At 50.9% G+C, this 12,714-nt stretch overlaps 1 protein-coding gene across 1 annotated transcript; it reads left to right on the plus strand.

The window, feature by feature from the left end:
* Positions 1-8,865: 8,865 nt before the first annotated feature.
* LOC311427868 (olfactory receptor 14C36-like) lies at positions 8,866-9,786 on the plus strand (the record flags this gene model as incomplete). The annotated part of the gene is made up of 1 exon (XM_084539458.1): positions 8,866-9,786. The coding sequence occupies one exon, from the start codon at positions 8,866-8,868 to the stop codon at positions 9,784-9,786; it is 921 nt and encodes a 306-aa protein (XP_084395584.1).
* Between the last annotated feature and the right edge of the window lie 2,928 nt (positions 9,787-12,714).

Genomic DNA, 12,714 nt, shown 5'->3' on the forward strand with positions numbered 1-12,714 from the left:
ATGAGCGATGATTGACCACGTCCTTGAAGCAAGGCCTCAACGCACGCAGCCGGTGTTCGAGAGGAGGACCGACGTCTTCTCAACGAGAGCCCACCCCTCCCCTCTTCTTCCTGTTTCCACCTTTTATTGCTGAGTGGGACATCACATGGTATGGAATATCCCTTTGATTGGTTTAGGTCAGCTGCCCTAGTGATGTTTCTCTCCTCACTTTTTTTGCCCACCCCCTAGGAGGGTTAGAGAAAGGCCCAATGCTGTGCCACTGCTGCTCAGCAGTAGACACAACCCTGGTGTGATAACACTGCTGTTCCAGCTACAAGTACAGAGTACGGCACTGTATGGGCTGCTGCCGGGAAAGTTAACATTCCAGCCAGACCCAGTACAGCCATCAAGCTAGAAAGAGGTAGAACTGACCTGTATTTATGGAGTGACAGGGGCATCCCAAGAGATAACTGTACTGGAGTCTACCTTGCTTGGCCTTCCACAGAACCCTTCTGTTGGGGGTTTGCTGAGGGTTGAAGAACAGCAGGTGCCAATGGCTACCATGGTGGCGCACCTGAGGCAGCGTTGCGCTAACCGAGACTCCCTGATTGCCATCCATGAGCTGGGTCATCGACTGGAGAGCCAAGGTGTAGATGTAGAGCTTGGGAGTGTGCTTTTGTGGTGGACTTGTCAGCACTAAGGCAAAGTTGCCTGACCTGGGTGACACGTCCCAGAGTAGTGTCAGGCACAACGCAATTCTTTTTGCATTCTGCATCTATAGCACAGGAAGTAGGACTTTGCCCTACTTTATTGACTGGGCAGGTCTTTTCACTCTACTCAATTTAGGTTTCTGTGTCTGGAAGGGGACAATTTCCGCAATGAGGCCAATCTCATGGCTACAGCTACAGCCAATGAAGATATATTTCCTTTAATTTTCTTCATCAGTTTTCCACAGAAGACCCAGTAGAGACTATGGTTGTCCAGGTGTCTACTGAGATTCAAGCTGAATTTCTCAGGATCCTACGGTCATTTCAAATTTATTTTATTTTATTTTATTTTATTTTATTTTATTTTATTTTATTTTATTTTATTTTATTTTATTTTATTTTATTTTATATTTTATTTTGTTTTGTTTTATTTTATTTTATTTTATTTTATTTTATTTTATTTTATACTTTAATACTTTCCCAAGGAACCCCTGAATTGTCTTAGAAAGGGTTTCATGTTCTGGGCTAGGCTGCACTTACAGGGACAAAGACCACTGCTGGCAGTGGAGGTGTCAGACCAGGAGGCTCTGCTTTTCCTCCCGATGGAGTCCTCCAAAGAAATCACCCTGGATGAATAGCAATAGGAGAATGATGCTCAAAACTGAAATGCAACAAAATTCAGCCTTTGAAATAAGATAATATTTTTATTATGTGCTTTGTGAAATCTTTTCCCTTAAAAACGCCATAAAAGCTCTGCAATTAGCTGCACAAGTCATGAAGGCTTGAAGAATACTATCGAAGAGATGTTAGGAGTTTCTGCATTTTAATGAGTTCCATGGTGTATTTTGGTGCTCAGTCGATGAAGTTCAGGTACTGAGAGGAGAATGATGCAACTGCTAGAGAAAGTAAAGTCAGAAGGAAAAATTAAAGTGACTTGGAGTATTAATGGGCCCCAGTGAGGGCAGTTACTAACAAAGCCTCCCCAGGAACATGTTAGGGCAGATAACTGCTGCCCATGTCTGCAGACAGGAAAAGGCACTGTGCTGAGAAAAGTCTTTGTTTGTTTTGGTGATACAGAAGAGCCAAGGTCTGGCCCCAGCCTCTGGAACAGGAGATCCTGCACTGCCACGTCTGGCTCAAGGCTTTTCCTGGGGTCTGTGGAATATGGTGGGCAGTGTGATGCCATGAGAAGAACAGTGGTATGACACCTCTGAGCTGCTGCACAGGGTTGCAAGGAATCAATGAGGCCCCATTGTAATTTATATAACATATCTCCTCCTAAGCTCTAGCCAAGGGGACAAAAACTTCAGGGCTGTTGGGGCCTTCCCCTTTTACCAGCACCCTCTGCCTTCTCCTCTGCAGGCTTTCCTATGCTGTCCAACACTTTGCCCTATTTCCTTGAAGGCTGCAGGCACCCATCTCTGTTCACCATCTTGCTCTCATGCCTTGCTTACACCAATGTCTCATCAGCCCTCCCCAGCTGTTCCTTGAAACACAAAGCCATGGTCTGATCAGAGGGTGACCTCTGGCACCACACCACTACTCTTTGAGTGACACGTCCTCCTCCTCATGGCCAGTGCCAACCTTCCAAGGTGCACTTTGTGGCAGTTTTTTCTCTCCTGCTCTTTCCTACTACCACAGAAAGCTCCATCAGGGTGGAATCACAGAATCATAGAATCACAGAATTTCTAGGTTGGAAGAGACCTCAAGATCATCGAGTCCAACCTCTGACCTAACGCTAGCAGTCTCCACTAAACCATATCCCTAAGCTCTACATCTAAATGTCTTTTGAAGACTTCCAGGGATGGTGACTCCACCACTTCCCTGGGCAGCCTGTTCCAATGCCTAACAACCCTTTCAGTGAAGAAGTTCTTCCTAACATCTAACCTAAAACTCGCCTGGCGCAACTTAAGCCCATTCCCCCTCGTCCTGTCACCAGGCACGTGGGAGAACAGACCAACCTCCACCTCGCTACAGCCTCCCTTGAGGTACCCATAGAGAGTGATAAGGTCGCCCCTGAGCCTCCTCTTCTCCAGGCTGAACAAGCCCAGCTCACTCAGCCGCTCCTTGTAGAACTTGTTCTCCAGGCCCCTCACCAGCTTCGTCGCCCTTCTCTGCACCCGCTCAAGCACCTCGATGTCCTTCTTGTAGCGAGGGGCCCAAAACTGAACACAGTACTCGAGGTGCGGCCTCACCAGAGCTGAGTAGAGGGGGACGATCACCTCCCTAGCCCTGCTGGTCACACTGTTTCTTATGCAAGCCAGGATGCCGTTGGCCTTCTTGGCCACCTGAGCACACTGCTGACTCATATTCAGCCGACTATCCACCATCACTCCCAGGTCCTTCTCCGCCTGGCAGCTCTCCAACCATTCATCTCCCAGCCTGTAGCTCTGCTTGGGGTTATTGCGCCCCAGGTGCAGGACCCAGCACTTGGCCTTGTTGAACTTCATGCAGTTGACCTCAGCCCATCGGTGCAGCCTATCCAGATCCTCCTGCAGAGCTTTCCTACCCTCAAGCAGATCGACACATGCACCTAGCTTGGTGTCATCTGCAAACTTACTGAGGGTGCACTCAATGCCCTCGTCCAGATCATCAATGAAGATATTAAAGAGGACCGGCCCCAGCACTGAGCCCTGGGGGACGCCACTAGTGACTGGCCTCCAACTGGACTTGGCTCCATTCACCACGACTCTTTGGGCCCGGCTATCCAGCCAGTTTCTAACCCAACGAAGCGTGCGCCAGTCCAAGCCAAGAGCAGCCAGTTTCTTGAGGAGAATGCTGTGGGAGACGGTGTCAAAAGCCTTGCTGAAGTCAAGGTAGACCACATCCACAGCCTTTCCCTCGTCCACCCAGCGCGTCACTTTGTCATAGAAGGAGATCAGGTTCGTCAAGCAGGATCTGCCTTTCATAAACCCATGCTGACTGGGCCTGATCGCCTGCTTGCCCTGCAAGTGCTGCGTGATGACTCTCAGGAGGATCTGCTCCATGAGCTTCCCTGGCACTGAGGTCAAACTGACAGGCCTGTAATTTCCCGGGTCTGCCCTCCGGCTCTTCTTGTAGAAGGGTCACTGAGTGCCACCTGAGAGGCACTGCTGTGCAGTGGGGAGGGCCAGGAGAAAGAACTGTAAGAAACAAGGACACCCAGGGCTTTAGCAGATCCTTAAAGTCCTGCCTGAGTCCCCAGATGGAAAGCAGTGTATGTCTGTGGGTGGAGAAGTAGCCAAATCTTGTGACTGGGACAGGGCTGAAGGTCCCTGTGTGAAGCTGGGATGATGGAGAAATGTGCACATTGTACGTGTGCATCAGACTGGGAGCAGGGACCTGTCCTTGGTGCAGGATGGCTGGGCTGTGCTCAGCCATGCCCCAGGAGATGACCTTGCTCTCTTCCTCCCCACCACTCCCCACACGGGGCAGGCCCTCAGGAAACACCCCTGAGCCTGGAGATGCACCAACCTGCTGCAGTGAGGTGCCACTACTGCAGGGGCAGAGGGGAGGCTTGGAGAGACACATGGGGCCTGTGGGCAAGAGTGGTGTGGTCTGGGGAAGTGAGTGCCTGGGAAAAGTTACCCTGGATCCATAGGAGCCATTCTGGAAAGAAAACTTGTAGGGAGGAACCACACTTTTGTGGCACTGCAGAGCTGCTGGGCATATTATGCAGGGTGCTCTGATGGAGTTTTGTGTCCTTTCCATCGTGTCTTAAGTGCCACTTTTCTCAGAAATAGAGTAGCCAAAAGACCAGTGACAGATAGTCTAAGATCATGAAAGGCATCATAAGCATGCCCCTAAAAAGATAACTGATATGGAGAAATCAGGAGAAGCCTGGCCAGGAGAAATGTGAGACTGAGAGGAGGGAATAGGGGCTTGACCAGCTGAAATTAAGGATTTTGTAGAGGTAAGAGGGTTCAGGTTATGCTGATGCAGATGTAACCATGACTTAAAATAGACATACAAGGCAATTCGTCCAGCTTCAACCTGTAAACTTATTTCCTAAACCTAAATGCTACTCAGCACCCTGACAGGAATCCACTACTCTAATGACTGACCTCAGCGTACCCTTTGAAGACAAAACTCAGCCCATAGCTGCTTCCCCTAGCTCTTACTCTCTTAATCACTCTGATCTCTGCCCTTAATAGTAGCATCAAAATGGTCTATTTAACACTAGAAAAGTGGTTAAGAGACCTAAACCAAACCCTAACTCCAAATGAATGTGAGGGGCCATGGATCTGATCAGCTTGTGGGCCACAAGGAGGAGATGGGTGGGAATGCTCTGAGGAGCTCAGCTCTGCCTCAGGATCTCCTGCCCCAGTAGGAGCAATGTGACTGTGGCAGGGACTGTGAGGCCACTTCTGTCTCTGCAGCTGATAGCACAGCTGCAGGAATGTGTCATGGAAAGGGACTGTGAGGTCACTTGTGTCTGGAGGTGGCAGGTCAGCCTTGCCTTCTTCCTGGGAGCTGCACTTTTGGGCTGACATCTGGCAGTGGCCCTGCTAGGCCAGCACAAGGCACCTGCTTGGCATGCTGACTGGGGGATCCCCTCTGCCTACACACCCAGAAGGACCCAGGCAGAAGGAAGGCCCCAACATGGGTTGTCCTGTCCCTTCTGCTTGAGTCCATGAGTGGGCAGCAGCAGGCACAAGGCTTGGCTGTGTCTAGCCAAGAAGCTGCAAGGCCAGCAGCAGGCCCCTGGCTTGGAAGCTGCTGCTGAGGTGACTTGTGTCTGGTTGGCTGAGAGGCCGCAAGGAGCCTGCTGGGTTGGGATGCCTACTTCAGGAGTGGTTTCCACTCTGATGGAGCTTTCTTTGGTGGTAGGAAAGAGAAGGAGAGGAGAAACAACCACGAAGGGTGCCCTGGAATGTTGGCACTGGCCATGAGGAGGAAAAAATGTCCAGGGAAACAACTGGTCTTGCTGGTAGAGTCAGAGGAATCAAAGTAAGGAATTAAGTAAAGAAGGAATTAAGTACCTCAGCCTTTACCTTATCTCGAGATCATTACAAGATTTCCCCCACATCCAATAAAGGATGATGATTCTCCTTAATCCTCCTTTTTTAAAGTATTTCTATAAGCAGTGTTTATTGTCTTTGGCAGTCCTAGCTGGATTGAGCTCCAGCTGGGTTTTGGCCCTTCCAATTTTCACTTGCAGAGCCCCAAACATTTAGGACACTGCTCCAGACAAATTGACAACATGCATGAGAAGTAATTGCAGTAAATGTGGGACCCGGCAGCCTTCCATCCCCTACCCTTCTGTGGCTCTGTGCTGCAATTCCATTCAACTGATTATACTTGTGTTATCCAAACTTTCCTGCAACTCTTGATGCTGCTGTCTTCTCAGAGATAGCACAATCACAGCAAGGTTGAACTGTCTGCCTGCAGACATGAAGAGCTGACAGAATGGAGCATCAGTGTGGGCGAACCTTGAGAAACTGCAGGATTTTGCCTACAGAAACCTCTTGACATTTAGAAGGAGAAGAACCCAGTACTGCACCAGAGGAAGAGTAACCCACACATCAGGGTAGCCTGGGACCCTGTTGAGAGAGCAGTGCGCAGGAGGAGGAGGGCCTGGGAACCACATGGGATGCCATACGAGCAGTGGTGCCTGCTCACCAGGAACCAGGCCACCTTCCTAGAGAGCTGCCTTACGAGGAGCACGGCCACCAAGAAAATCTGAGTTATCAGACTCAGCTCTGATCTGGTGTGACACCACATGGACACGGGTCTGCAGCCAGCCGTGAAAGGTGTGCAGGACTGGGAGTCCTTTAAATGGTCAGGTGTAGACAGGATAGAAGGCTGTGGCAAGGCTTAAAGTCCCAAAAGGAACCCAGGTCTTTGTGTCCATGGCTATTGCTACTGTCTCTGCCACTGAGGCCCATGAGCAGACAGCTGATCGTTGAAACACCAGGGCCTCATCCCCTCCCATAAACCAGGCAGGGGTCGTACCATTCTCCTGCACTTGGCCATGCACATCCCCATCTCCTACTGCCCCACAAAGAGCCCTGACAAACCTGTCAAGGGAAAGGATCTCCCTTCCCAGAGGACAGGGGTCAAGGCCTGGCCCATGTGCTTGGTGACACACATCCAGTTTTCCTACACATCAGTGTCACCTTCACATTGCCTTTGTCTCCTTGTCCTCACTGCCTCCAGGGTTCTGCTCTAACGCGCTCCAAGGGAGGCTGTGTCAGTGCTGGCCCTCAGGGGGACACTGCAGGAAACTTGCCTTTGACTTGGACTTCTGGAGAGCTGTCTTCAATTGTCTCTGAGTGCCTGAGGTTCGTGGGCTCATCAGCAAAGCCCCCAGAGGGGTGATTGCAGTGCCTTGGGCTGGTGCTGTGCTGCTGAGCTGGGCCGGGCTCATGGGACTGAGAGAGCTTGTGGCAAGAGGGCCGTGGTGCAGAGAGACAGCTGTGGCCAGGAGCAGCTCCTCTGCACAGCGCAGCAGGGCTGGGGGCTCTGACCACAGGCACCCAGGCAGGAAGGGATTCCAGGCATCCTGGAGGGTGCAGGTAGAGGAGAGCTCAGAGCAGGAGAAACCTTCACAGCTCTGTCCACAGTAAGTCTCTTCCTGCCAGACAGTGCAGGGCAGGTTCCTGGAAGGGGCACCTGGATGCGGGGTGTCTCTGCCTGGCCAGGAGCTGCCAGGATGTCTCGTGTGGCTTGTGCAGTGTGAAGGAGAAGGTGCTGCAGGGCAGCTGCAGGGCTGCCCAGGGCTGTGGTGCAGAGCAGGGTCCCTCCCTGCTGTGCCCCAGGGGCTGTGTGCCGGGGCAGGGCCTCTGCCGCCTGCCAGGCTCAGCACTCAGCCTGCCCAGGGAGCCCAGGGGCTTGGGCAGAGGAAGGGCAGGACAGGGGATGCCTGCAAAGAGAAGGCACTTTCTGCACTCTCTGCCTGTCTCTTCCTGCTTTGATTGTGGGGCAGGCTCTGTGTTAACAGAGTGGTTGGATTTGCACAGGTGACTTAGCTTCCTATTGCCTTGAACTGAGACATAGGTTAGTGATGAACCTGAGAATATCCCTTCCCTTCTCTGCTTACAGACTGCACCAGGACTTTTCTGAGCTGTTCTTTAGGACCTGAAGACAGGGAGATGTCCCCAGAGCTGTCCCCATCCCCAGGAGGTTTCTGCAGGGCAGAGCTGGGCACACAGCAGGTGGGATGGGGGCTGTGAGCATGGATGGGAGGAGCCGTGGGGACAGAGAAAGAGCTGCTGGCAGGACAGCTGCAGGCAGCAGGGACATGGGCAGGCAGTGAGAGGGAGCTGCTCCCTCCCTGCCATCCCCTGCAGCGCAGGCGCCTTCCTTGCAGCAGCCCCTGCTCTCCTCTCTTCCCCTCACAGCTTCTGCCACGGCATGTATAACCTGGGGGGCTGAGAATATGGGGTGTCTGAACCCTAAATCTCTGTGTCAGTAGACACATTTGCTACAGACCCCCTCTACCTTCCTCTGTGGAAGAAGGCACAGAATCAGAGAATCATAAAATATCCTGAGTTGGAAGAGACCCACAGGGATCATCGAGTCCAACTCCTGGCTCCACACAGGTCTTGCCCCCAGGCTCCTACCATATGACCAGGAGCACATTCCAAATGCTTCTTAAACTCCAGAGCTCTTGTCCCTCTGCTGTCTGTGCAGGGTAGATGGCACAGGGCTGTGAGGACAGGCTCTACCTCATCGACACCACAGCCTCTGCACTGGGTTGGGTCCGCCCTGCCTGCCCATGCCTGCTTCTCTCCCTTGCCCAGGGTGCCAGCTGGTGGTGCCTGATTCTGACAGGGAGTGCTGTGCACGAAGGGTGAAGCAGGAGGAGATGCTTCCTGTTTTCTCCAGCCAGACACGCATGATCCACCTGCTGGTTTTGTCTCCTGGGTATTGAACAGGGAAGATGCACACAGAGTCACACAGCCAAACACCCCGCAGTCAGCAGAGGGAGCCACTGCCCAGGAACCTTCCCTCTTGGAACCTCGAATGGAGCAGAGTAGGCTCATTGGGAGCTGCTGGGCAGAGGAGGCTGCAGTGTACAGGACATTCAGCAAGCACAGAGCAGGGCTCCAGACAGGGAGACAGACAAAGGTCCTCTTGAAACAGGTAATTTAAGGCTTTCACTGTGAATTAACTGAATTATGCTAACAGACATTACTCGTGACACTCTATTTATATTTTTTTCTCATTTGGCAGTGTCCATGTCCAAAGTCAGCAAATGCCCAACATCAGCTCAGTGAGCGAGTTCCTCCTGCTGGCATTCGCAGACACGCGCGAGCTGCAGCTCCTGCACTTCGCGCTCTTCCTGGGCATCTACCTGGCTGCCCTCCTGGGCAACAGCCTCATCCTCAGCGCCGTAGCCTGTGACCACCACCTCCACACCCCCATGTACTTCTTCCTCCTCAACCTCGCCCTCCTTGACCTGGGCTGCATCTCCACCACTCTGCCCAAAGCCATGGCCAATGCCCTCTGGGACACCAGGGCAATCTCCTATCAAGGGTGTGCTGCTCAGGTCTTCTTTTCGGTCTTCTTGTTTTGTTCAGAGTACTATCTCCTCACTGTCATGGCCTATGACCGCTACGTAGCCATCTGCAAGCCCCTGTACTACGGGAGCCTCCTGGGCAGCAGAGCCTGTGCCCAGATGGCAGGTGCTGCCTGGGGCAGTGGCTTTCTCAATGCTGTCCTGCACACGGCCAACACATTTTCCCTGCCCCTCTGCCACAGCAATGTCGTGGACCAGTTCTTCTGTGAAATCCCCCACATCCTCAAGCTCTCCTGTTCAGATGCCTACCTCAGGGAAGTCGGGGCACTTGCATTTAATGTTTCTTTAGGCTTTGGTTGTTTTGTTTTCATTGTGTTGTCCTATGTGCAGATCTTCAGGGCAGTGCTGAGGATGCCCTGTGAGCAGGGACGACACAAAGCCTTTTCCACGTGCCTCCCTCACCTGGTCGTGGTCTCCCTGTTTGTCAGCACTGTCATGTTTGCCTACCTGAAGCCGCCCTCCATCTCCTCTCCATCCTTGGACATGGTGATGGCAGTTCTGTACTCGGTGCTGCCTCCAGCACTGAACCCCCTCATCTACAGCATGAGGAACCAGGAGCTGAAAGCCACACTGAAAAAACTGATTCTATTTACTTAGCAATAAATTGGCTATCTCACTTTTCTGGTTTTACTAACGTTAATCTCAGGCAGTTTGTGAGCTTTGTGAATGGAGCCAAGTCCAGTTGGAGGCCAGTCACTAGTGGCGTTCCCCAGGGCTCGGTGCTGGGGCCAGTCCTCTTTAATATCTTCATCGATGATCTGGACGAGGGCATTGAGTGCACCCTCAGTAAGTTCGCAGATGACACCAAGTTAGGTGCGTGTGTCGATCTGCTTGAGGGTAGGAAAGCTCTGCAGGAGGATCTGGATAGGCTGCACCGATGGGCTGAGGTCAACTGCATGAAGTTCAACAAGGCCAAGTGCCGGGTCCTGCACCTGGGGCACAATAACCCCAAGCAGAGCTACAGGCTGGGAGAGGAATGGTTGAAGAGCTGCCAGGCAGAGAAGGACCTGGGAGTGATGGTGGATAGTCGGCTGAATATGAGCCAGCAGTGTGCTCAGGTGGCCAAGAAGGCCAACGGCATCCTGGCTTGTATCAGGAACAGTGTGACCAGCAGGGCTAGGGAGGTGATCGTCCCCCTGTACTCAGCTCTGGTGAGGCCGCACCTTGAGTACTGTGTTCAGTTTTGGGCCCCTCGCTACAAGAAGGACATGGAGGTGCTCGAGAGAGTCCAGAGAAGGGCAACGAAGCTGGTGAGGGGCCTGGAGAACAAGTCCTACGAGGAGCGGCTGAGTGAGCTGGGCTTGTTCAGCCTGGAGAAGAGGAGGCTCAGGGGCGACCTTAGCGCTCTCTATGGGTACCTCAAGGGAGGCTGTAGCGAGGTGGGGGTTGGTTTGTTCTCCCACGTGCCTGGTGACAGGACGAGGGGGAATGGGCTTAAGTTGCGCCAGGGAAGTTTTAGGTTAGATGTTAGGAAGAACTTCTTCACTGAAAGGGTTGTGAGGCACTGGAACAGGCTGCCCAGGGAAGTGGTGGAGTCACCATCCCTGGAAGTCTTCAAAAGACGTTTAGATGTAGAGCTTAGGGATATGGTTTAGTGGAGGGCTGTTAGCGTTAGGTTGGAGGTTGGACTCGATGACCTTGAGGTCTCTTCCAACCTAGAAAATTCTGTGATTCTGTGATTCTGATTGAGTCCATGACTGGCCAGCAGGAGGCACAAGGCTTGGCTGTGTGTAGCCAAGAAGCTGCAAGGCCAGCAGCAGGCCCATGGCTTGGAAGGTTCTGCTGAGGTGACTTGTGTCTGCTTGGCTGAGAGGCCGCAAGGAGCCTGCTGGGTTGGGATGCCTACTTCAAGAGTGGTTTCCTACCAGATGGAGCTTTCTGCGGTAGCAAAGAAGAGCAGTAGAGAAAAAAATGCCACAAAGTGTTCCAGGAAGGCTGGCACTGGTCACAAGGAGGGAGAAATGTCCCTCAAAGGGTCATGCTGTGGTGCCAGAGGTCACCCTCTCATCAGACCATGGCTTTGTGTTTCAAGGAACAGCTGGGGAGGGCTGATGAGACATGGGTGAAAGCAAGGCATGAAAGCAAGATGCTGAACTGAGATGGGTGTCTGCAGACTTCAAGAAAATAGGGCAATGTGTGGGACAGCAATGGAAAGCCTGCAGAGGAGAAGGCAGAGGGTGCTGGTAAAGAGGGAAGGCCCAACAGCCCTGAAGGTTTTTCCCCTTGGCAGTAGCTTAGGAGGAGATATGTTGTACTCACTGCAATGGGGCCTCATTGATTCCTTGCAACCCTGTGCAGCAGCTCAGAGGTGTCATACCACTGTTCTTCTCATGGCATCACACTGCCCACCACAGCCCACAGACCCCAGGAAAAGCCTTGAGCCAGATGTGGGGGTGCAGGATCTCCCCTTCCAGTGGCTGGGGTCAGGCCTTGGCTCTTCTGCTTCACTAAAACCAACAAAGACATTTCTCAGCACAGTGCTTTGCCTGTCTGCAAGCATGGCCTCCGATTATCTGCCCTAACAAGGCCCTGGGGAGGCTTCGTTAGTAACTGCCCTCAGTGGGGCCCATTAATACCCCAAGTCACTTCAGCTTTTCCTTCTGACTTTACTTTCTCTAGCAGTTGCATCGTTCTCCTCTCAGTACCTGAGCTTCATAGACTCAGCACCACAATACACCATGGAACTCATTAAAATGCAGAAATTCCAAACATCTCCTCCATAGTTTTCTTCAAACCTTCACGCCTTTTGCAGCTAACTGCAGAGCTTGCATAACATAGTTCAGGGAAAAGATTTCACAAAGTAAATAATAAAAATATTTTCTTGTTTCAAAGGCTGAATTTTGTTGCATTTCCATTTGAAGCATCATTCTCCTATTGCTACTGATCCAGGGTCACTTCTTTGGAGACCTCCATAGGGAGGAAAAGCAGAGTCTGGTGGTCTGACACTTCCACTGCAAGTAGTGGTCTTTGTCCCTGTAACTGCAGCACAGTTCAGCACATGAAACCCTTTCTAAAACAAGTCACATTTTTTGGGGGGCGGGATAAAATATTATAAAATAAAATAAAATAATATAAAATAAATTAAAATAAAACAAAACAAAATAAAATATAAAATAAAATAAAATAAAATAAAATAAAATAAAATAAAATAAAATAAAATAAAATAAAATAAAATAATAAAATAAAATAAAATAAAATAAAATAAAATAAAATAAAATAAAATAAAATAAAATAAAATAAAATAAAATAAAATAAAATAAAATAAAGAGAAATAAAATTGAAATGACCATTGGAACCAGAGAAATTCAAATTAAATATTAGTAGGTACCTGGTCATCCATGGTCTCTCTTGGGTCTTCTGTAGAAAACTCAGGATGAAAAGTAAAGACATTTACTTTTTGTACCCTAGTCTGTTGTCCAGTCAATAGAGTAGGGCAGTCCTACTTCCTGTGCTGTAGATGCAGAAGGCAAAAAGAATTGCATTGTGCCTTACACTACCCAAGTACGTGTAACCCAGGACAAATCT

The sequence above is a fragment of the Aythya ferina genome (genome assembly GCF_964211825.1).
Source record: "Aythya ferina genome assembly, contig: HAP1_SCAFFOLD_29, whole genome shotgun sequence".
Taxonomy (NCBI): domain Eukaryota; kingdom Metazoa; phylum Chordata; class Aves; order Anseriformes; family Anatidae; genus Aythya; species Aythya ferina.